The sequence below is a fragment of the Haliotis cracherodii genome, unplaced genomic scaffold (genome assembly GCF_022045235.1).
Source record: "Haliotis cracherodii isolate W230 unplaced genomic scaffold, xgHalCrac1.p SCAF_3, whole genome shotgun sequence".
In the NCBI taxonomy this organism is placed as follows: domain Eukaryota; kingdom Metazoa; phylum Mollusca; class Gastropoda; order Lepetellida; family Haliotidae; genus Haliotis; species Haliotis cracherodii.
The window spans coordinates 25,684,606-25,707,360 of NW_027266286.1; the positions used below are offsets into that span (position 1 = coordinate 25,684,606).

The 22,755-nt window shown below is 38.2% G+C and overlaps 1 protein-coding gene across 11 annotated transcripts in view; it reads left to right on the forward strand.

Annotated features, from left to right (window-relative positions):
* The window catches only part of LOC139474163 (syntaxin-binding protein 5-like), a 142,374-nt gene that overhangs the window by 108,378 nt on the left and 11,241 nt on the right, over nt 1-22,755 (forward strand). For 2 of the 11 annotated variants that reach the window (XM_071257050.1, XM_071257051.1), the window contains exons 18-26: nt 472-560; nt 4,310-4,422; nt 5,603-6,656; nt 10,726-10,752; nt 15,898-16,026; nt 18,430-18,552; nt 19,351-19,512; nt 20,670-20,861; nt 22,170-22,278. In XM_071257050.1, the coding sequence (XP_071113151.1) occupies nt 472-560; nt 4,310-4,422; nt 5,603-6,656; nt 10,726-10,752; nt 15,898-16,026; nt 18,430-18,552; nt 19,351-19,512; nt 20,670-20,861; nt 22,170-22,278 (1,998 nt within the window). Of the gene's footprint in view, nt 1-471; nt 561-4,309; nt 4,423-5,602; nt 6,657-7,531; nt 7,680-10,725; nt 10,753-15,897; nt 16,027-18,429; nt 18,553-19,350; nt 19,513-20,669; nt 20,862-22,169; nt 22,279-22,755 lie in introns of all 11 variants that reach the window. The other 9 variants (XM_071257056.1, XM_071257061.1, XM_071257053.1 and 6 more) reach the window with 8 other exon arrangements.

The window sequence follows — 22,755 nt, forward strand, 5'->3', positions numbered from 1 at the left end:
TCCCACATTGAGCTGACACGCCGTGAAATAACTGGAATACTGTTAAAAGTGGGGTTAAACCCAACTCACTCACTCAAGAGATAGGTACAAAATGTCTGATTGGGAATAGTTTGATCGTAGCCCTGGACAAAATGTATTTAGATACGGGTAGCCTAGTGGTAAAGCGTTCACTCATCATGCTGAAAACACAGGTTCGATTCCTGACATGGGTACTATGTGCGAAGCCCATTTACTGTGTCACCCGCCGTGATATTGCTGGAATATTGCTAAAAGCAGTGTAAAACTATACTCACTCACTCACTCTGCAGCAGGAGTCTTTGGGGCAGTGGGGTAGAGTTGTGGATTTCTCTTATGGCTGAAGGCCCAGATTGATTGGCCTCATAGTTGCAATGTGTAAAGACCTACATGTTTAAAGACCAAAATGTGTTTCACCTACTCGTGCAAATTCACTTACTCATCCTTATTCTTCAGGATGGCCTTCGGGAATGAGTCTGGCCTGGCAATCATCGACTTCATGCAGAGGACGTGTCTCCTGAACCTGGGCACCCCTGATCTCTATGGTGAGTCCTCCATGGAGGAAGGTCAGGGTCAGGATCAAGTTCCTCTCTTGGGTAGTTGCTGAGAGTAGTGGCATAATAATCTATATTAATATTTGCCATTACCAAATTCTTCTGCATGAAATACTGCATGGTATGATGACATTTCTTTACCTTGATCTCAAATCTGATCTCGACCTCATGTCTGACCTGTATGTCAAATCTGACCTTGATCTCAAGTCAGACCCTGATTTCAGATCTGATCTTGAAATCATGTCTGACCTATATGTCAAATCTGACATTGATCTCAAGTCAGACCTTGATTTCAGATCTGATCTCGACCTCATGTCTGACCTATATGTCAAATCTGATCTTGATCTCAAGTCAGACCTTGATTTCAAATCTAATCTTTATATCATATCTGACCACATTATCAAGTTTGACCTTGTTCTCAAATTTTACCTTGATGTCAAGCTTGACCTTGACCTTGGAACAATTAACATTAGCATTTTGAAACATTGAAAATTCACATTCAGACATGTTGTAGGTGAAAGCAGCCAGTGAAAAATCACCAGATATTCTTGAAAACATTTGACTAATGAAGTCTGAATAGAAACAAGAAATTTGAAAAATAAATATTTGCTGCTTGATCCCTCTGGCTTTTTTAGATACTTTCCCTCACATATGAAATAATATTATCTACAATGCTAGAGAAGTATAATAATATTTTTGATTTAGCATTCATATCATTTGCAGTAAAAGGAATTTTATGATGATATTTTGTTATTGACAGCTAACATTAGACGATAGTTATAGAAATGTCATCGTGTATATTCTATCGATATTCTCTTACATGATTGCACTATCAATGTTAAGATTTGTCATCATACTCATATTTTCAAATATTACTCACATCCTTTCATCTTACAGTTTATAATGTTTCTGAATACCAGTTTAACAGTCAGCTTACATCCATTAAGGCAAACATGTGTCTGTACTCTTTGGTGTTATTGTTTCCCTTGTAAGATCAGCAATGGTATTGCACATTCCCTGTGATCCTATCTTACCCTCTGTGTGAGACTCAAATAACCCTTCCTACCTCTTGTAGATCTTGGGAGTCCAGTGGCCCATTGAGCGGAAATTTGTGTGTATGAGATCCTTAAGCCATGCCATGATCGTGGATTCTAATCCCAAATAATGTCCTTGGTCGGTCAGCACCAAGCTGTGCTCATGAATTTGGCGGAGCGGTCGGGTAGCCTGGTGGTTAAAGCGTTCGCTCGTCACGCCGAAGACCCAGGTTCAATTCCCGACATGGGTACAATATGTGAAGCCCATTTCTAGTGTTCCCCGCCGTGATATTGCTGGAATATCGCTAAAAGCGGTGTAAAACCATACTCCTCACTCATAAATTTGACCAAAATAGTTTTTGAAGGGAAGTTCTTCTGCCGTTTTGTAACTGAAATGCTGTTCACAGCTGTGTTAATCCTAATACACTCAGTCTAGTGTTATACTTTGCGTATGGTACACATCTGACATGAAAATACATGGTCCATCAAAACATGCTCTTGACTAAAACTTGTCTGTGCCAAAGACTCTTGGGTCTCGTAGCCCAAACATATCTGGCATCATTTTGCGATCAACTTAAGGTTTAACCAATGTACTGTCTTACAAGACAGTAAGAAATTTTGTTAGACTTGGGATTCAAACGTTTTTAGACTGTAAACATTTCGTGAACAATTAGTCAGATAATTTTCATTATGTAAGGATCAAGACAAGACAAGTCCAATTTCCATCTTTGAACAGCTTGGGACATGTAAACCACTGGTGGATAGACATCTTATGTTGACTTCCTCACTTGGGTATAGTGTGTACCAATCCTTTTTGAAATCCTTGATCCACCTCTATACATGCAGTATTTAAATTTAGGGAGGTCCTGGAGTCCTTGAGGTTTGCTGTAGGAATGCTATATTTGAATGTAGGAATGCCTCTATCTGTACTTTTCTACCTTCAGGTAAATGACAAGAACCCCTCTTTCATGCTTAATTTTGAACACTTATGTGTAAGCTGCGATAACTTGGAATGACAAATATTCTTGTATGTCTGTTGTGATGAACATGAGATAAAAAAGATGGCAGCTGTTTGAAGCTGTAACATACAAGATTCGGTTGATGCTGAATCTTTTCCATATTTCCTCCCCAGGTCGTATGCCTAGAACTAATCGCTTGCTTGACCCTTCTGTATGTATGTCCAGTCTGGTGTCCATCTGTCTTTCCAACTGTCTGTCAGTACCTCCCTTCCGTCTCTACCCCTCTCACAAGCCAGTTCCCTACTTTCACTCACTCAAAGGTTAGGGTCATTCATCCACTCATCTTGACATATCATAATCAATATTTAATAGTAGCATTTTCATGGCAGATGACCTGTTATCTCGAAGTGGTTTGGGGGGGACCCACAATCTTGTTTCTTTTGTACAGTTCTCAATATGAATCTGAATATTTGTGCAAAAAAACCAGTTCGTGCTTTTTTGGTAGGATGATCCTATGCAGCCTCATCTAGAAATGTTCATTGGAATTAACTGATTGTCCCATTGATACATCACCAGGGATAATACTAGGCTTGGGCCTTGTGCTTTAGGACGCTAAATTTGAAAAAAGGCTGACATTTTCAAATACACTGGGATATTTTAACATTGTGGTGTGTGGGCAAGTGTGGATTTACCTCTGGAATATTTGAAATTTTCGCATAAAGGGCCCATGTCAGAAAATTCCTAGAGTGAACCTTGCATCACACATTCATACTGACCCCTCAGTCTCCAAACTGTAACCCTGCAGGGGATCATGGGGCAGAGTAGACCCAGAGTCACGTGTCACAAAGCGATCTTAGTGCTAAGACTATCATACCAGCTCTACTTTATCATACACGGATGGCAGTTGTAGCACTACAGTCACTTAATGAAACAGGCACCTGGCTCTGACATGTGAATTTGTTGGCCACAATGTCTTCCCTTGCTGGCTCTGTGTAACAGTACCAGGGAGGGACTGACTGATGATCGTGGTATCAACCACTGATTTGTCTGGCCCGGACTTGTTTATGTATAGGCTGCTGTCATATAGCCAGGATGTCACCAAGTCTGTGTAAAATACCCTCTCATTCGTAGTCATGCTAAAGATTTCTTCAAACTTCGAGATGATGGGAGCACACTGTTTACTTAATTGCATGTGTTTTGTTTTCTATTTTTGTTAAGTTGTATTATAAATATAAGTAAATAGCTTAGAGATAACATTTTTTTTAATAGATAATCTGAAACACTTTGGAAATGCATATTCGATTTTTTGTAATATTTGGCAAAATGTCAAATGAAGTTTTTCTGAACTAAACAGATCTAAGTCGTCATATGGGTTTGTATCATATTTGATGTATTTGGAGATGGACATGAGCAGAAAAACATCTTTCTGATTTCGAGTCGATTATGCATTTTCACTGTGTGCAGTATACATGTATGTGAAAGAAGCGACCAAACAATTTTGACTCGGCAATACCATTAAAAAATTGAAATTAAAATTTAGTGTTGATTGCACACTCACACATGTGATAATAAATGTAGAAATCTGGAAAATCAATGTGTGAGGTATTTTAGACTTTATTATTTAATGCTGTGAGATATTACCTTATGTCATGATAGTGTTAAACATTATGGATGACAGTAGCACCTAGTTGCCATGAACTCAGTACTTTTGACAAAGGTGCTGATGAAAATGGAATATTTTCTCCAGGTTCCATGGACCCCTACCAGAGGGCACCTCGATCTCCACGTGGAAAAAAGCCACAGAATGCTGAAGGTGTTGGTCAGAATTCTGAGGAATCAAAATCGCCAACAACAGATCAGGTGTGTCATCGAGAAGGACCAAACTGGATCTAATTTTAAATTTTAATTTTTAATATCTAATTTAATATTTCATCTTTTTCTGGATTTGCAAAACATTACATCAGCATTGCTAAAATGCTTAAGAACTAACAAACTCTCACAGCGAATGGCAGTACTTGTAGAACGGTACACTTAAGGATGTTAGATATATTAAGCATTTTTGTAAAAGAAATGTCTGAACATTCTTCTCAATATTAATATCATAATTCTGAATAACATCTTAAGAACAGAAAGTCTCCTTCATGAAGTTGCATATTGAATTTTTTCTGAAATCATAGTTTTACATTTGTAAGTTTATCTGCTTGATGAATGGATACTGATTTTTACTATATATATTTATTATAATAATTCCATTTATGGAAAAGACATTGATTTGGAATATTGTTTAGTTGATGAATAATTTAGTAATGTTGCTACTAATGACAGTATTTGATTCTTAGTTTTGCAGACTTGTTTTGGTTTTTTCCTATGATGAGTTTGTATTGTTTATGAAATTAATTGATAGTCATTTCATGCTTTTGCACTCACTGACTATGTTGTGATTCCTAGTGTAAGGCTGATTTTAATTTGTTAGTTTCAGTTCCCATCTTTCTATGTCCTAACAGTCTGCTGTAGCTTATTATTATTTTGGAGGCAGGGTTAATTGCCTTTGCAGCCTTGTGCTGTTTTAACTGTTTCATACAAAAACTTTCAAATATGTAAAATTGGATTTTTTGGAGCTTCAATTTGACTCTTTAGATATTTTGAAAGTCGATATGAACACTTTTGTTAAATATCAGCCTTTAAATGCTGGTTCTATATCAAAACAAATTCTTTTGTCAAATTGGCATGTTTTAGAGAATAAAATTATTTGGATAAAGCTGAATGAAAATAATTTTAATTTTAGAGAATATTTTAATTCATTAATAATACGTTATAGTTATATGTTGTTCCTAGACGTTTGTGTTTTAACACTTATGATTTAACAATTTGAATACTTGATGGTGAATTCTCTTTCGTGTTCACTTTGTCATGTAAACAGTTGTGACCAGCACATAGGTTGAATCGGCAGAGCTTTGGTTATTGTTTCTTTTGCATGAACATCGTTTTCCTTGTTCTTTTGTTTAATTTTATTGTGTTTTCGTTGTGATGTTAATTTCAGTCCTCGCCTCCCTCGATGTTTGTAACCTCCCCAGTACCAGCTCCGAGATCAAAGAAAAAAGATGATTCTAAAGGAGGGGCCAACCCCCCTCCCCCACGACCCCCTCCACCCAAACATCGAGCAACTTCAGGCGACCTTAAGGTCATCTCGGAGTGTTCAATCGACTCAAATGTGTTTCCGTTACAAAATGAGCCATTTTCTCCGTATGAAATTGTTGTCCAACCAGGCGACCCGCTGTTTAACAATAGTTTGAATTCTGATAAAACAGGGGCCACTCTTGCCCCATTCAGACCAAAAGCACACAGTCAGTCTGGTAGGAGAGAGCCTAAACAGGAACCATCTCAAAACGTTGTCAGTGACACCTCGGCTTCTGAAGGTTTAGATGATGGTGACACGACACCACCAATTCATGACCCTGATTCAATTGGCCCTGATCCACTGCTGGGAAGTCAGAAACCAGCTATGAAGAAGTGTATGTCAGACACAACGAAAATCCGAGATGATCAAGTATTATTAAAAACCCGCAAACTGGTCCGAAGGTCATCCTCAGACCCTGACCTTAGTGCTTTGCCTAGCAACCAAGGAAATAAGAAGTCATTTATCAAAAGGATCCGGAATTCCTACAAAGGAAGGGGGACGAAGGAAAAGGATTCTTGTAGTCATCATAACAAATCTGATAGTGACAGTCCACGAGAAACTGTACGTTTGGAGGTCGCTGATAGTCATGAGAATCAGGTCACAGTGTTTTTGGCAGATGAGACTCTGAGTTTGGGTGTGGAACAGTCACCAACAGCGGAGGGGAAGGAATGTGATTCTGTGGATGCCAGCGGGAAGGGTTTCTTGCGGAAAATGAGTACCAAAATACGTTCAATGGGTGCCAAACCACGCTCCAGTGAAGCTGACGGTGATGACGACGCTTTTCATGTGGAGCGGGATAGGACGAGGGGATGGAGAGACCAGGCTAGAGCAGATGTCATTGACTTACGGGAAAACGGAAAAAAGCCCCTTTCCCGGCGAATAAGCTTAGTAGACCTTTTCCAAGGCAAAAAATTAGGTAACTCTGTGACTGATTTTTTTTTTTGAGCGAGTTTTGTCATGTTTTTACGCCTTTTGTTCATTTTGAGAATTTTTATTCACTAGAAGTTTTCTGGAGGAGATTGATAAATGCACTGTTTTGACCTGATGATTTTGTCGTCTCATCACATTGTCTGCTAACCTTGACGTGATTTCTCCCTCTCCTGCCTTTTCAGGGTATGACCACTATTGTTAGCTTCGTAACTGCACTGAGGCGCTCATGGCCAGTGATAAGTGGCTTCCACTCTTTCTTGCTTTGGCTTTTTACAACACTGCACAAGTTATTGAGTGGTCAAGGATATACTTGGAAGCTATGGAGACCTTTTCTGTCTGTGGCAACTTTTCGACCCGTGACTAGAATTGTATCCCAAGGAATACGAATGTTATTTTTACGTTTTAATTATTTGAAATAAATAAGGATTAAGACTGATTGTCCGTAAAGATTCCAACCGAAACTTAGATATAAGATTGAGTTAAATTAACTTGATATTTTGCTTAAACAGTTTAATTAATTTTTTCAATTTGAAAAGTGTTGCACAAGACTACTTGTACTGAAAGCATCCAAGCAAATCCTTGACCATATAGGTTTAACAATGTTATTTTTTCGGCCTGATTTGTTTCGTTTTGCAATAGCATGTGTTGTTGTAACTGCATGAGGTTTTCCTTCAATTTGTTTGATTTTTATTCAAAGGTTTGTCATGTTTGGCAAAAACAACCCAAATTCCGGTTTTGCCATGTTGATGAACTTAAGTTGTTTTGTTTCTGTAGTTTTTACAATTTTGTGGTTTCTTTTATTCCAAATGGGAGCAAAAGCCACCAAGAATAACTAGTGCCTGGTTTTTAATTAATTTCTAGATTAATGGTGTTTGTATGAGTCCTACAAGCTTAAAGCAAAAGAAACCTCATCCCGAGTTGAAACGGACCAAGTCACAAGGTACCACTAGGGCCAAAATACAGAAGGCGCAGAGCTTCGCGTCAATGGAGGAACACGCAAATGGAGGAGGTGCTAAATGAACTAACTCTTTCAGTCTCTGCAAACGTTCCCAAGATGAATGTCTTAACTGTACTAGGATTTTTACAATTTTTCCTTTTGAACATTCAGTTGGATGTAGACCGTAGCGAGAAAAAAAAGGAAGAATCTTTTTTGATTGATAATTGTTTTAGATAGAAGTGGAAACAAAATGAATTAGTGATTTTTTTGGTTTGTTCTGTGCATGGTGTTGATTTATGGATTTTGAGAGTTTTATGATTGCAATTTATCGAATGCCTAGAATTTAGATTAGTATTTTGGACATTAATTACATATTTTGTCAATACTGTGGACAATCTGTTTCCATGAGACAGAAGTATTGAGTTTAATATGTAAGATAGAGTGGTACCATTTGGAATACATTCTTTTCCTTGATGCATCATGAAGTTTTTATTGTTAATTTTCTGAATTTTTGCATTTTATAATTCTTTAATATTATTATTGAGAAAAAAATTGTGTTGTAGTTGTGTTTGGCAGTTTCCATTTATTTAATACAACACTTTTTGTTCACTCTAAGAATGCTGTGTAACAGTGAATTATATCTGCATTTTGAAGGCTTGTTGATCTTCATTAACCATGGCATCTTTTATTGAATATTTGCACTTTCAATAACCACATCGAAATATATATTTGCACCAAATATGCACATTGTAGTCTTAATATTTCTGGTTGTGTTTTCTTCATCTTGGGACTTTGCTAACACTGAAGACAATTTTTAACATGCTGTTGTCCGGTCGGTGTTTGAGCACAAGAACATCAAATTATCAACTAAATGGAGTCATCCCACAGAATTTCCCCTAATGTGTTGCGTCATGAGCTGGCCACAAAAACCCGGTTTATTCCACTAAATCAGTAGACTAAATATGTGTAGAGTAGATATGTTGAGTTTGCATGCCTGTCTGTGCGGGGGTGAGTGTTTAACCTATATAGAATTTGACAACACCTACGAACATTTCTTAAAGAGTGATCTCCCTTGCTAATTATTTGTTTTTAAAAATGAATTTGTACCTATTTTTAGCCGTAACCCTTTAAAAAAATTCAGTTTTCATTGTGATTTAAATGGTTGGAATGAACCTTCTTGTACACTGAAAACACAAAATGGAAAATTCAATTTTCTTCTTTAAGGCCAGGAGTTTTATATTTTTAGGATTACGGACTTGCCGACCCTTATTTTTGAGAAAATGTAAAAAAATAAAAAATCAGATTTCCATTCTCTCTCCCCCCCCCCCCCACCACATAGTCAGTTATTTTATATGTTATCATCACCTTTTAATAGAAAAACATGAATTTACCGTTGTAAAGAGATACATAATCAATCTTTGTTGATCTCGAAGCCGAACATGGATAGCCTCCCTTGACAGTTTTCCGTGTTGTAAGTGGTAGAATATTTATTGTTACAAGGGGCTTTTTCATCACAAATGGCGGTATTTTGATTACAGAATATGTTATAACATATGCCAGAGGCATTCTGCATTAAAAAAAAAATGCTTATGGCTTTTCTTCTTCTTTTTTCCCCTCCTCCAACCCTGGACCCTGAAAAATCCGTAATCCTAAAAATAAAAAAGCATGGCCTAACACTGTTTTGGGTGCATGTACATGTCTAAACAAGTGACTGCTATGGCCATAGGTCCTTTTAGTCTGACATATGATAGTAGATTTTGACTGATGTTTCAAAATGTTGAAATTTTGCCTATGAAAGTTCGATGATCCCCAAGTAAAATGAACAAGTCACTTTTATTGTGTAAAATATCATGATTCCAAACATGAACGTCTTTTACAGCTGAAAATTTGAAAGGATATTAAAAATGAACTATCCACATACTGTTGATGAACCCAGCATGGAAATTAACAAAATTGACAATATTCTAAACATTTTGTTTCACTCTTAAAGTTGGAAATAGGTCAGGTATCGGGGTAGGCGTGTCCAAGCTTAGCATTCTCACTGGGTGACTGACTTCATCTGTGTCTTAGATAGTTTGATATCACATAAAGAGGTGACACAATTGTACGTGGTGCTTGAGTAGACTAGAATTATTACTATGTTAACTACATGGTTTCAAACAATGAAGATACATAAAACAGAATATAGAATTACCGTATTCGACGTAATAAGCGCCCAGGTCGCTCTCAAAATTAGAAACATGAGGCTCTTATTAGAATATTATTTCGGTGGAAAAAACAGAGTTGAAAAATAAATTTCGTGGTTTATGCTGACAGCCTGAAATGTTTATATACGACATATATATTTTTCCAGAATTTTATTGACTATAATTAAGGGTGCATATGACAACGAGTGCGTATTATACGCGAATGTCTTGTGTACATTGATCGATCTGAAGGGGTGCTAATTTGGATTGTTCACTAGCCAGTATATTAGCAAATATCGCTGTGGGCGCTTATTAGAGCGGGGCGCTTATTACGTCGAATACGGTAAATAAAAATGGAATCAAAGTTTTGAAAAATGTTTTGAAATTATACATCGTATAAGTAACTTATACAAAGATGTTTTGAAAATTGATTGATAATAAATATTTAATTTTCTATTTATATTTTGAGTTTCTATTTTTCTGGGTTGACAACACAACAACAGTCTCATTGTTTGAAATGGTAGTTCATATCATATCTTTGAATTTGTTCTTAATGTTTGTCACATGTCTGTTGTTTGAGAGAAATTATACAATACCAGCAGTAACAAATATTGAAGATATCTTTACCATTTTTACCATTTGTTAATTGCCAATCAATTTTATGTGTGTGGTTGTTATCAGACGTGATGTTTATTGTTAAAGCATGCACATTGTAGATCATGATTAGAACTCTAACTATTTTAATATTAATTTATCATTAACAATACAACAGACCAGTTAGTTAATATTCTGCAATTCACATTTATTTGGTTTCAGATGTTAAGCCACCTCTAGTGTTTATTTGTACATTTCTAGATGCTTAATAGATTTCTATCACTGAGATACACAGTTTTGATGACTTTTGTTTGATAATAACTCCATTGGTTTTGCAGTGACATATCTATCAGTGGATTTATCAAGTTAGCATTCCTCATAATTTCATTGAGCATGGAAAATTGATATTTACATATTCATCGCACATTTATCGTTAATCATGAAATCAAATAGCTCATGCTCTCGGAAAAGATTTTATGAAATTTTGTGCCATTCCTGCATTGTGCATAAAACTATTTTCAAAAAAAGGCTATGTATTTTGTATAAAAAAATATGTATGGAACAACTCCATGAAACTTTTCACTCTATTGAACACAAACATGTTACAAATTGTCTATTTGAGCACTTCAGTGCCGTATTTTTGGATTATTGGTAAAATGGTGATTGATATGTAAACTAGCTCCATGTTCGGTTCATGTTTTGGTTTTAATATGTAGCGTCCTCCTCCTCCTCCTCACCTGCGTGTGGCCCAAAGCCCGGAAATGTCACTAACACATTCAGTCTGCGTATGCTCTCCTCACATCTCCAGGCATTGCCTTGTCATCACCATCTCTTCACACGCACAACTGTCATCTCCCTACGTCTGTTGAAACTTCGTTAAAATTGTTGAAGGGTTGGTTTTAATGAAAAGAAATAGACATATTCAACCTAAATTGTACCCTGGAGTATGATACACCTGTTCTAGATTGAAAGCCAGTGTTAGTGTCCCCTCGCCTCACACATTCTATGATTTCCATTGGTGTACATAACAATTATAAACAATAATGAAAAATGATCTCATTATGCTTATTATTGTGACAAACATTTTGAGCTAACAAACATGACAAATAAGGATGAAAAAAGATGAGAAATTATGATGGCGATGACAATGAACAATTACAAACAATAATGACAAACATTAAGAGAGGAAGGCAAACAATCGTGACAAATTACAGTGATAAACTATAATGACAAACAGTAATGACAAACAATGATGACACTCAATGACAAACAATGATGACACACAATGACAAACAGTAATGACACAATGACAAACAATTATGACAACCAATAATGACAAACAATGATGACAAAATGACAAACAATGATGACACACAATGACAAACAGTAATGACACAATGACAAACAATTATGACAACCAATAATGACAAACAATGATGACACAATGACAAACAATGATGACACACAATGACTCAATGACAAACAATGATGACACACAATGACAAACAATAATGACACAATGACAAACGGTGATAACTATAATGACCAACATTAATGACAAAGAACAATGATGTACTACAATGACAAACAGTGATGACAAACAATAATAACAAAACAAATGAGAAACAATGTCATTATAAATACAATATGTTAATAAACAATGAGGACAACACTATTACAGCATTTAAATGTAGAATAAGATGTATTAATTTACAAACTCGATGGAGTGACAGTCATTCCTATTAAAAAGAATTTATATCAGTCATTATTGCAGGCTTCTGTCCCCAAGTAATCTGTCATCTGATAGCGATCTTGTTGCAAGAGCAACATTATTATATGATCACACATAACAAGATCTTATTACTTCTTGGTCTCCAGTTGAAGATCATATTCTTGCGCCCCCCCCCCCCCCCCCCCCCCCCGACACACACACACACACACACACACACACACACACACACACACACAAACACACCCATGTGAATTCCAGGTTAGACTTGGTTCCCAGCAACCAATAATGTTCATATTCTTTAGTGATAAGCTTCTTGTATACTGAATCAGGTTTTTGCCTTGGCTCACAAAACTAGGGGGCCAGGGAACTAGGACCCCCAATAATTAATTTTAAGGGTCTTTGCAGGTAACACGAGGGTCCTGTAAGGTGATGAAATGGTGTAGTGTACTGTACGTTTAGATAATTACTTGGGAGCCTGGAATAAATCAATGATCATGTGGACAGTGGACATGATTGATGTATGAAATGACAGACATAACTGTTCTTGATACGCTGTAGGTACAATGAATATTATTGTGTATCCCCCGGGATGCAGTATATTCTTTTTCTGCGTCCATTCGGTACATTTTTGCGCCACGTAAAACCCTGCTAAATTCCATTTAAAATGGGTGACCACCATTGATAGTAGTACACTAACAGATGATTTACTGGACCCGTGAAGATCCGGGGTACAATATGTCTTCAGCAACCAATGCTTGCTGTAAAAGGCGAAGATGCTTGTCGTAAGAGGCGATTATGTACAGACCGCCGTCACAGAGCTGAAATATTGCTGAGTGTGGTGTTAAACAACAAAATCACAAAATGTATAATGCTGTGAGTCATTGGACAGAGACATCATTAGTCGAACTAAAGAATCACACTAATAGGGCGATTGGTTGAATATGTTATTTGATAAATAATATCAATCAACTCCAGTTTTAGAGATTAGGATATATATTTGAATATTTGAATCTTTAAATTCATCACAGATGAATAAACTCTTAAAAGGTATTCTGTATTTGGGTTAAAAGATTGAAGAAAAGTCATACCCCTCCCTATCACTTCAGTCATCGATCATAGATGTAACCTATAGATTTAAACAGGGTAGAATTCTTGTTTTCATTGCATGTATTTCATGTTGTATGTCTAGGTACGGTACAGACTAGAAATATAGAAAAAAGAAGTTGAAATTTGCCTACCTGTACAGTACAATTTGTTTTTCTCCTGAAAACAATTCTCTGTTGCATTTGTGCATACTAAAATCTCTTAAAGTTGCACGTGGTAGTTTCGAGGACCTGTTAGGGTGCTCATTAATGTCATTTGGTAAATCGCAGTACATCCAGGCCCAGTCATCTGGAAAAACCCTAACAGATCCTCTTGATATTGTTGACAAGAAAGTGGAATGAACTTGATGGACCACCAGAAGTTGTAAAACTCATATCACCTCCTCCAAGCATGTTGATAGCTCTCATTACCTGTTGTTCACCTGGATGCACCTGTTGATTACAGGTGTGATGCAATGGCACTTGTCGTTTCATAGAGGTGATGTGTCATTATATATGGTTGTTATGCTGCAGTTTCATAATACAAAAGATTCTATTTTCAGGAAATGTTCTCATAAGTGTATTGACTTTGGAAGACACTCATGAAATTAACAGCATTATAATTATGGCTGAAAAAAATAAATATACTTGTTTTGGGGGCATCTATGTATGCAGTTGGCCAGAATTACTTGGGATGAACTGATAGTTGGTATGTCCAAGTTAAGCTGAAGAGGGTACGTCATAAAGTAAAGTACAACAGGTCAATAAAATGAAGCTCTCTCCTCACTAATTCAAGCTTTGTTCATTATTTTAGCATTCCTAAATTGTGAGATACTTCTTAATACACTGAATTAAATTTGTGCAAATTTTAATCATATCTACCAAATTTACCTATTTTCAGAATTTTGTTCAGTTGTTGCGTTTGAAACCATCTTTAAAAATTGTTTTTGTCTAAAAATATTGGTCCGATTGTATTTATACAACTGGAAGTTTATATGCAAGTCCTTCCATGTGCATCATACTTGCCTTTGAGGGGCGGTCGGGTAGCTTTGTGGTTAAAGCGTTTGCAAAGGCCCGGGTTCGATTCCCGACATGGGTACAGTGTGTGAAGCCCATTTCTAGTGTCCCCCGCTGTGATATTGCTGGAATATTGCTAAAAGCGGTGTAAAACCAAACTCACTCACTCACTCACTTGCCTTTTGAAAAGTAATTGTTTGGATTTGTTCACTTCACTATCAGATGAAAGTCAATCAGTGATATATAAGGTTCACAGAACCTACCCCCTGTCTCCATGCCCCCCGCCCCATCTTTGCATACTTCAAGCCTTGGGCATATGGCATATCCGATTAAGTTTGCCTTTATAGTATGTTAATTGTAACATACTAAAGAAATATAAGATAGAATGAAAACCTTCACTACTCTGATTTTGCTGCTAAGGTATTTGAATCTGGAGACTTAGCATGAGGGTAATGACAGGAAATCATTGGTTTCCATGCCTTCTTTCTAACTCTGTAATGATAGCCTACAGAACACTGTGATCAAATCCAACATGGCGTGTAAACAAAACAGCTGTATTGCCCAATTTAAAACATGGTCACTAAACAAGGCAACAATTAGAAACCTTTCATTCCAGAAATGATCTTCAGTGTGTTGTTTATTTGAAGCAACCACAATTTAAAATCGGGAGCCAAACTTGTCAAAGGGGGATAAATCTGTCACTTGTGTATACTGGGAACCCACAAATTAATTGAGTACAACTGGTTCTTTCAAAGTCATTGGTTAAAACCAATTATTTTCTCCCCTCACAAAAATACATTATGAAACTGCAGCAATTAAATGAAGATGTTTCTCAGACAACTGTGTCTATAAGATGGAAATCCAGCCAACATATTCTGATCAACACTACACTTGGAGAGTCATATCCTGTTTATCAATTTGTACACCTAGTTTCAACATGGCAGTGTCATCCAAGATACTGCTTTCTACTTAGTACTGAAATATGTCTCATTTGATGTTTAATGTTCCATATAATTCAAATGAAATTTATAATATTATGGTTTTAAAATGTATTTTTGGCTGATAAATTCTTTAAATCTTTTATAAGTATTCTCATTCCATTTGCAATGCAAACTTGATTTAAAATGTCACTTTAAATTACTTTAAAGTGAAATATATTCTCATTCCATTTGCACTGCAAATTTGAGAAAAACATCCTTTAAATTCTATTTGAAATTGTGTTACTTATGGGATTATGAAATTACTGCAAGTTGGTGGAATTAATTTTATGTGGCTGATTTTTGTGTGACATGTATATGACAAGGGGTTTCAAAATATTTGTCCTATGTCCACATTTTGAAAATGTTGTGATGTGTTGATTTTTTCTCCATTTTCATCTTTGCACTTCAATACCAGCATCTTCAAATTAGTGTAAACTGCTTCCCTAATGCATAATCTATCAATATATTCATTCAGTAACATTTACAAAAATATCAGCTCTTGAATGTCTTTCGAAGGCAATTTTAAGCTGGTGATCTTCTGTTTTAAACACTACCACAAATACTATTACTTGTAATATGACAATATAATCACATTGACTTGCTTAATAAATGCTACAACTTTGAGACCCCTTCCAGCTGAAATACGCATTCTTAAAACCAAATTCCTCTATGCATCACCATGTTGATTATGTTCGACAGATAAATCGGACGGCGTTTCGTTTTCACGATCTCGGAGTTCCAGCATGTCTAGCCTGGAGAATGTTTCGAAAGAAGCCATCCAGTCCTTGATGTTTGCTGACTCGTATACCCGGAAAACAGGTAGAGAAGGTCGCTATCAGGATTACTAATCTGAATGTGTTCTGTGGCTGGTGCCTGTGTCGCTCACTGCTTGTGTGGCTGTATGTGTTGGGCTCGGCTTCAGGTATTGTATGTCTGAAGTCTCCACAGGGAAACTATCAAAGTTGTGGCTGATTTGCATCTTTGGAAATTATCATTTTGAGTTTTAGATCTTTCAATGTTACCGCCATGCCAGTGGAGCTCGGTGGGTTTGGTGAGCAAAGGGGCTGATGTAACAACTTCGAATTTCAAGGATTACGGGTACTGTAGGTTGAGTAGTGACATGATAAACTGCAGAAACACCATCCTGACTTGAGGAATTGAGAGAGGTTTTATTGATTGGTTAAATTTCTTTGGATGTCATGACTGCCTTATAGTCTCTGATCAAATACTTAATCCGTGGACATTTCAGGTAGAACCTGTCCCCAGTGCTCCATGTTTGTCACACCTATGTTGTGCCCAGAGTATAACCAGTCCCCAGTAACTCATGCTTGTCACCCCTGTGTGATGTCCAGAGAATATTCGGTCCCCAGTGCCCCATGCTTGTCACCCATATGTGGTGCCCAGAGTATATCCGGTCCCCGGTACCCCATGCTTGTCACCCCTATGTGGTGCCCAGAGTATATCCGGTCCCCATTACCTCATGCTTGTCACCCCTATGTGGTGCCCAGAGTATATCCAGTCCCCTGTGCCCCATGCTTGTCACCCCTATGTGGTGCCCAGAGTATAACCGGTCCCCAGTACCCCATGCTTGTCACCCCTATGTCGTGCCCAGAGTAAAACCGGTCCCCAGTACCCCATGCTTGTCACCCCTATGTCGTGCCCAGAGTATATACCGGACCCCAGTACCCCATGCTTGTCCCCCCTATGTCGTGCCCAGAGTATAACCGGACCCCAGTACCCCATGCTTGTCCCCCCTATGTCGTGCCCAGAGTATAACCGGTCCCCAGTACCCCATGCTTGTCACCCCTATGTGGTGCCCCGAGTGTAACCGTTCTCCAGTACCCCATGCTTGTCACCCCTATGTCGTGCCCAGAGTATAACCGGACCCCAGTACCCCATGCTTGTCACCCCTATGTGGTGCCCAGAGTATAACCGGTCCCCAGTACCCCATGCTTGTCACCCCTATGTGGTGCCCAGAGTATAACCGGACCCCAGTGTCCCATGCTTGTCACCCCTATGTGGTGCCCAGAGTATAACCGGTCTCCAGTACCCCATGCTTGTCACCCCTATGTCGTGCCCAGAGTATAACCGGACCCCAGTATTTTATTGTGATTGTACACGATACAGCTGGAATAATACCGTTTTGCTTAAAATAACATTTGGTTGCTCACTGACTATTGAAATCTGGTTGACAGTGCCTTGTTTGCCTTGTGTGTGGAGACTGTCACTGTACAAATTCTCTTTTTACCTACTTCATCTACAATGGATATCTTCTCGACTTAATACTGTCAGGGTTCCGATTCCTTATGTGAATAGCTGACTGAAATCTTTGAGGTTCAACTATGAGCTGAGGGAGAAGATTCACAGGTGGCCTGCAGCCCTAGTTTGGGATTATTTCCTTTTTTCGGTGCTTGAATGATTGTGAGCTAATATTTTGTGTTGCCATACATATCTAAAGCTTTGCGTGTTTGTGTTGTTTTAAGTTCTATTTTGTCTATTTGAAAGCATGGAAGTGATTATCATTTTGGATACTCAAATTTCCTCAATTTCCTCACTACGTCCTACATGTTGTTTCTGCACAGGTCAATTTTGTCAAAATGACCCGTGAAGATCCGGGGTAGAATAGGTCTTCAGCAACCCATGCTTGCCGTAAAAGGCGACTATGCTTGTTGTAAGAGGAGATTTTCGGGATCGGGTGATCAGGCTCCTGACTTGTTTGATGCATATCATCGTATCCCAATTATGTGGATCGATGCTCATGATATCAATCACTGGATTGTCTAGTCCAGACTCGATTATTTACAGACCGCTGTCTTATAGCTGGAATATTGCTGAGTGCGGCGTTAAACAACAAACAAAGAAAACAAACCATTTTGGATACTCCAATTTCCTTATTTTCTCACTACATTTTATGTTGTTTCTGCAGCTCTCAATTTTTTTTTCATAATTCAAAAGTATATTTGTAATTGTTGGTATTGTTTATTTTCTCAAAGCAAAAGAAAATTCAACTGAAGATTGATTTGTTTGAAAAAGTGTCTCTTTCTGTACGCTTTATAAAATAAATATGACTTTGGTTTCAATAAAGCTTTCTTTTAACATTTTGTTTACCAATGAAACTAAATGATTTCTTTGAGTAACTATGAATCTTTAGTTACTTGCTCTTGGTTTAGGTTCATAGAATTGAATTGGATGTGTTTGACATTTTGTTTCACATGTTTGTGTTTCTTGCAGACAACTTCACGTGCCCATGCCTGTGGGTGGGAACAAGCCTGGGCTCAGTCATTGTGATAGTGTTGAATCTGCCTCCCACAGGGGAACAGAGGCTGACACAGCCAGTCATTGTGTCCCCAAGTGGTAGGTGCATACTGACTATCTGGTCTAGGGTGGGGCATACTGACTGTCTGGTCTCGTGATAGTGAATACTGACTATCTGGTCTCGTGATAGTGCATACTGACTATCTGGTCTCATGCTAGTGCATACTGATTACCTGGTCTCGTGATAGTGCATACTGACTGTCTAGTCTAGGGTGGGGCATACTATTGATCTAGTCTAGTGATAGTGATACTGACTGGTCTAGTGAGAGTGCATACTGACTGTATATTCTAGAGTGGGGCATACTGACTGTCTGGTCTAGGGTGGGGCATACTGACTGTCTGGTCTAGGGTGGGGCATACTGACTGTCTGGTCTAGCGTGGGTCATACTTACTGTTTAGTCTAGCGTGGGTCATACTGACTGTCTGGCCTAGGGTTGGGCATACTGACTGTCCAGTCTAGCGTGGGTCATACTGACTGTCTGGTCTAGCGTGGGTCTTACTGACTGTCTGGTCTAGCGTGGGGCATACTGACTGTCTGGTCTAGGATGGGGCATACTGACTGTCCCGTCTAGTGATAGTGCATACCGAGTGTCTAGTCTTGGAGTAGGTGCTGACTTGGTTGATGCATGTCATCGTATACTAATTGTGTGGAATGATGCTCTTGATATCAATCACTAGATTGTCTTGTCCAAACAATGAACCATGAAGAATTGATGATGATATAACAACTTTCTGAGAATTAAGCATACGTTGAAAAATGGATTGACAGTACTTCAATCTTGTCGCTGTATAATGTTGTAGTGACACATAATACTTAAACTTATTTGATCATTTCAGGGACAATCTTCCGCTTAAAAGGAGCAATATTAGCGATGTCGTTTCTGGACTGTAATGGCGTGTTGATACCATCAGTGTCCGAGACCTGGAAAGAGTCACCGCAGAGAGAGAACCGAGATAGCAATGAGAAGGCTCTCAAAAATAGTAATATTGGCATACAAAGTAACTTATGTTGCTGTCTTTTAGTTTATAGTAAATTTAATGTCCTGCTATATCTCCTGTTAGGGAGGCACCAGGGGCCCAGTGGTCTGAGGCATGGCGCTTTGCTTTGCAGAGTTGTGTTCCAGGATCCGCTGGTTGCGGGTTCGAATCCGTGATTATGAGCCATTGTCTGTCAACACGATACTCATGCTTGTTGGTCTATTACTGGTGATATTATCGAAATTCCTCCCAAATTAAACTCTTTGTGTTGTCATGTAACTGAAATAATTATCTGAACGGTGGTGAGCCTCACTAAACGAGCTCCATGCTTGCTTAGAATTAGTACCACTCACAATTTAAACTGCCTAGGCCATTATTTTAATTTTTTTTATCCTGGATAAACTTGAACAAAATTATTCCAAATTTACACTTTGTGTGTGTGTGATTTGTATTACTCAGCACTAATATGATGCTCAAATTTACATTAATATTACTCAAATCCGACCCGTGAAGATCCGGGGTAGAATAGGTCTTCAGCAACCTATGCTTGCGGTAAAAGGCGATTATATTTGTCGTAAGAGGCGACTAGCGGGATCGGTTGGCCAGGCTCGCTGACTTGGTTGATACATGTCATCGTCCCGATTGCGTGGATCGATGCTCATGATGTCAGTCACTGAATTGTCTGGTCCAGACTTGGTTATTTACAGACCTCCTTCATATAGCTGGAATATTGCTGAGTGCGGCGTTAAACAATAAACAAACAAACAAAACAAGCCTTCATGAGTGCCCTATTTTCGTCTGGGCACTGCCCTAGGTGCTTCGTTTCTGTTCCATCTTAGATTGGGGCGGTCGGGTATCCAATAGGTTAAAGCGCTGCTCGTCATGCCGAAGACCCGGGTTTGATTTCCGACATGGGTACAGTGTGAAGCCCATTTCTGGTGTCCCCCGCCGTGATATTGCTGGAAAATTGCTAAAAGCGGCGTAAAACCATACTCAATCCCCCCATCTTAGATTGAGGGTTATCAGTTGCTTTTTTCATTGTTACTTTATCAGCATGTTTGTTAGAGTTGAACTCAAAGACATAAATCAACCATATAGTGATTTGTGACAAAATATCAGTTTTCTTCCCAGGTACTTTGGAATTTTCAAATAAATAATCAAACATGTTTTATTTTCAGGGCAAATGTCATTATCAAATAAACCACGAATATCTCCAACATCATCAACAGAGATGAGCGATCGCCAGTTTGTCATCATCTGTTCTGAGAAGCAGGGAAGAGTTATGTCCCTTCCATCACAAACATGTGCTTACAAAGTGAAAATTACAGAGACTTCTTTTGTTGTGCGAGCTGAAGTGGTGGCTGTTAGAGGTATGCTTTGTATATTGTCCTAGTATGCTGGAATCAGTTGTTTTGAAAGTAGCAGTTATAGTCATTTGTAGTTTCCAGACAGTATCGCGGACCCGTGAAGATTCCCGGGTAGAATAGGTCTTCAGCAACCCATGCTTGCCGTAAAAGGTGATTATGCTTGTCATGAAAGGCGATTAACGGGATCGGGTGGTCAGGCTCACTGACTTGGTTGATGCATGTCATAGATCCCAATTACGTGGATCGATGCTTGTGATATCAATCACTGGATTGTCTGGTCCAGACTCGATTATTTACAGACTGCTGTCATATAGCTGGAATATTGCTGGGTGCGGCGTTAAATAACAAACAAACCAACCAACCAACTAGATAGTATCTGGAACAACTTGTGATGGATTTTGACCAAGTTTGGTGCCCTGACAGTGCTTTGTCAAATTAAGTGCAATTTTGGTTATTTTGGTTATTAAATTTGACGAGATCAGGGGCTAATTATGGGTCAGAGAACAGAAACTATTAAGTGGAGATACAGCATTTTGTTCATAGGGATTGCACTTAACATTAATCATACCAGAAGAATGCTAATCATTCATGAAATGATTGTGTTTTGTGTTTGTTTTTTTGTTATGTTTGTTTCTAAAAGTGGGTGTGCCTCCCCATGTCCGTGACCAATACCCCAAATCTGGACCCACATACTTATTGAGCATTGTGTATACATGTCTCCTCATTGTGGACTTCACAGTTGAGCCATCCTCCTATTTAGTCATATTGACCCTGAAACAAATAAATCCAATGCAAAATATGCAAGTCTAGATCTATATTATTTGTAGTTTGTATTTGTAGATTACTGCACTTGCGAAAATGAAGAGTGTCTGTGGGCTCCTTTTTTCATTATGTTTTAATAAGATAATGGAACAACTGTTTTTGTTCGTTCCAGAGACAAGGTGTTAGTTCATTATCAAACTTGCAAAATATTTGAAGAATATCTAAAACTAAAAGTGGGGTGGATTTACTTATTTATATGGAATATTCTAAATATGGAAGTTGAATTAAAAAAAGACCACCTGCATTGCATTTCAAGCCAAAAGCAGCAATGGATGCGAGATAATTCATTACAAATGCAAAGACATTCTCTCCCTGATTACTGGAACAAACCTGTCTCTGTCCATTACCTTCTTAAGAAGTGCAGACGTAATCATCATTTATGGGAATTGTCTCTTGTAAGCTTTATTTTAAGAGTTTGTTTATTTGTGACTTTAAATATTAATGTATTAACTGGACAGAATGTACATTTCATGTTATCCTGTGTTACAGATAGCGTGTGCCTGATGTGTTATGTAGCAAATGGTCATATTATGGCATTCAGTCTCCCAAGTCTGAAGCCGATCCTAGACGTGGACTTCCTGCCCCTCACAGACTACAGGTACATCTTGCTAATAACCTCCACTACATAACCTCCATTGAACCATTACATACAGTCCACTACATAGCCTCCATTGAACCATTGCATACAGTCCACTGCATAACCTCCAAATCGGCATTAGTCCAACCTAGTGCAAGCACACACTATAAATGCAATAATCTTGGACGAGTCGTTAAACCCCATTTCACCTCACCTCACCATAACCCTAATGTTACAAAGTAAGATTTAAATGCTGGCAATATTCTAATACTAGAACAGCTAATCTCAAGGTTCCCAGGACTCCCTATTTTGTATTGCTCTGGATAGCAAAGATGTTGACTGCCAACTGTCTGGCCTGCCTTCAATATTGCCATCGTGTCATGGACAGAAATAGTTGCAACACTGGTGACACCACCAGCAGTGTTAGAAATTGGCACTAGACCTATAGTCCTTACCAAACTGCCCAATAGTAAAGGTATTCTAAGGACTAGTAGAAAT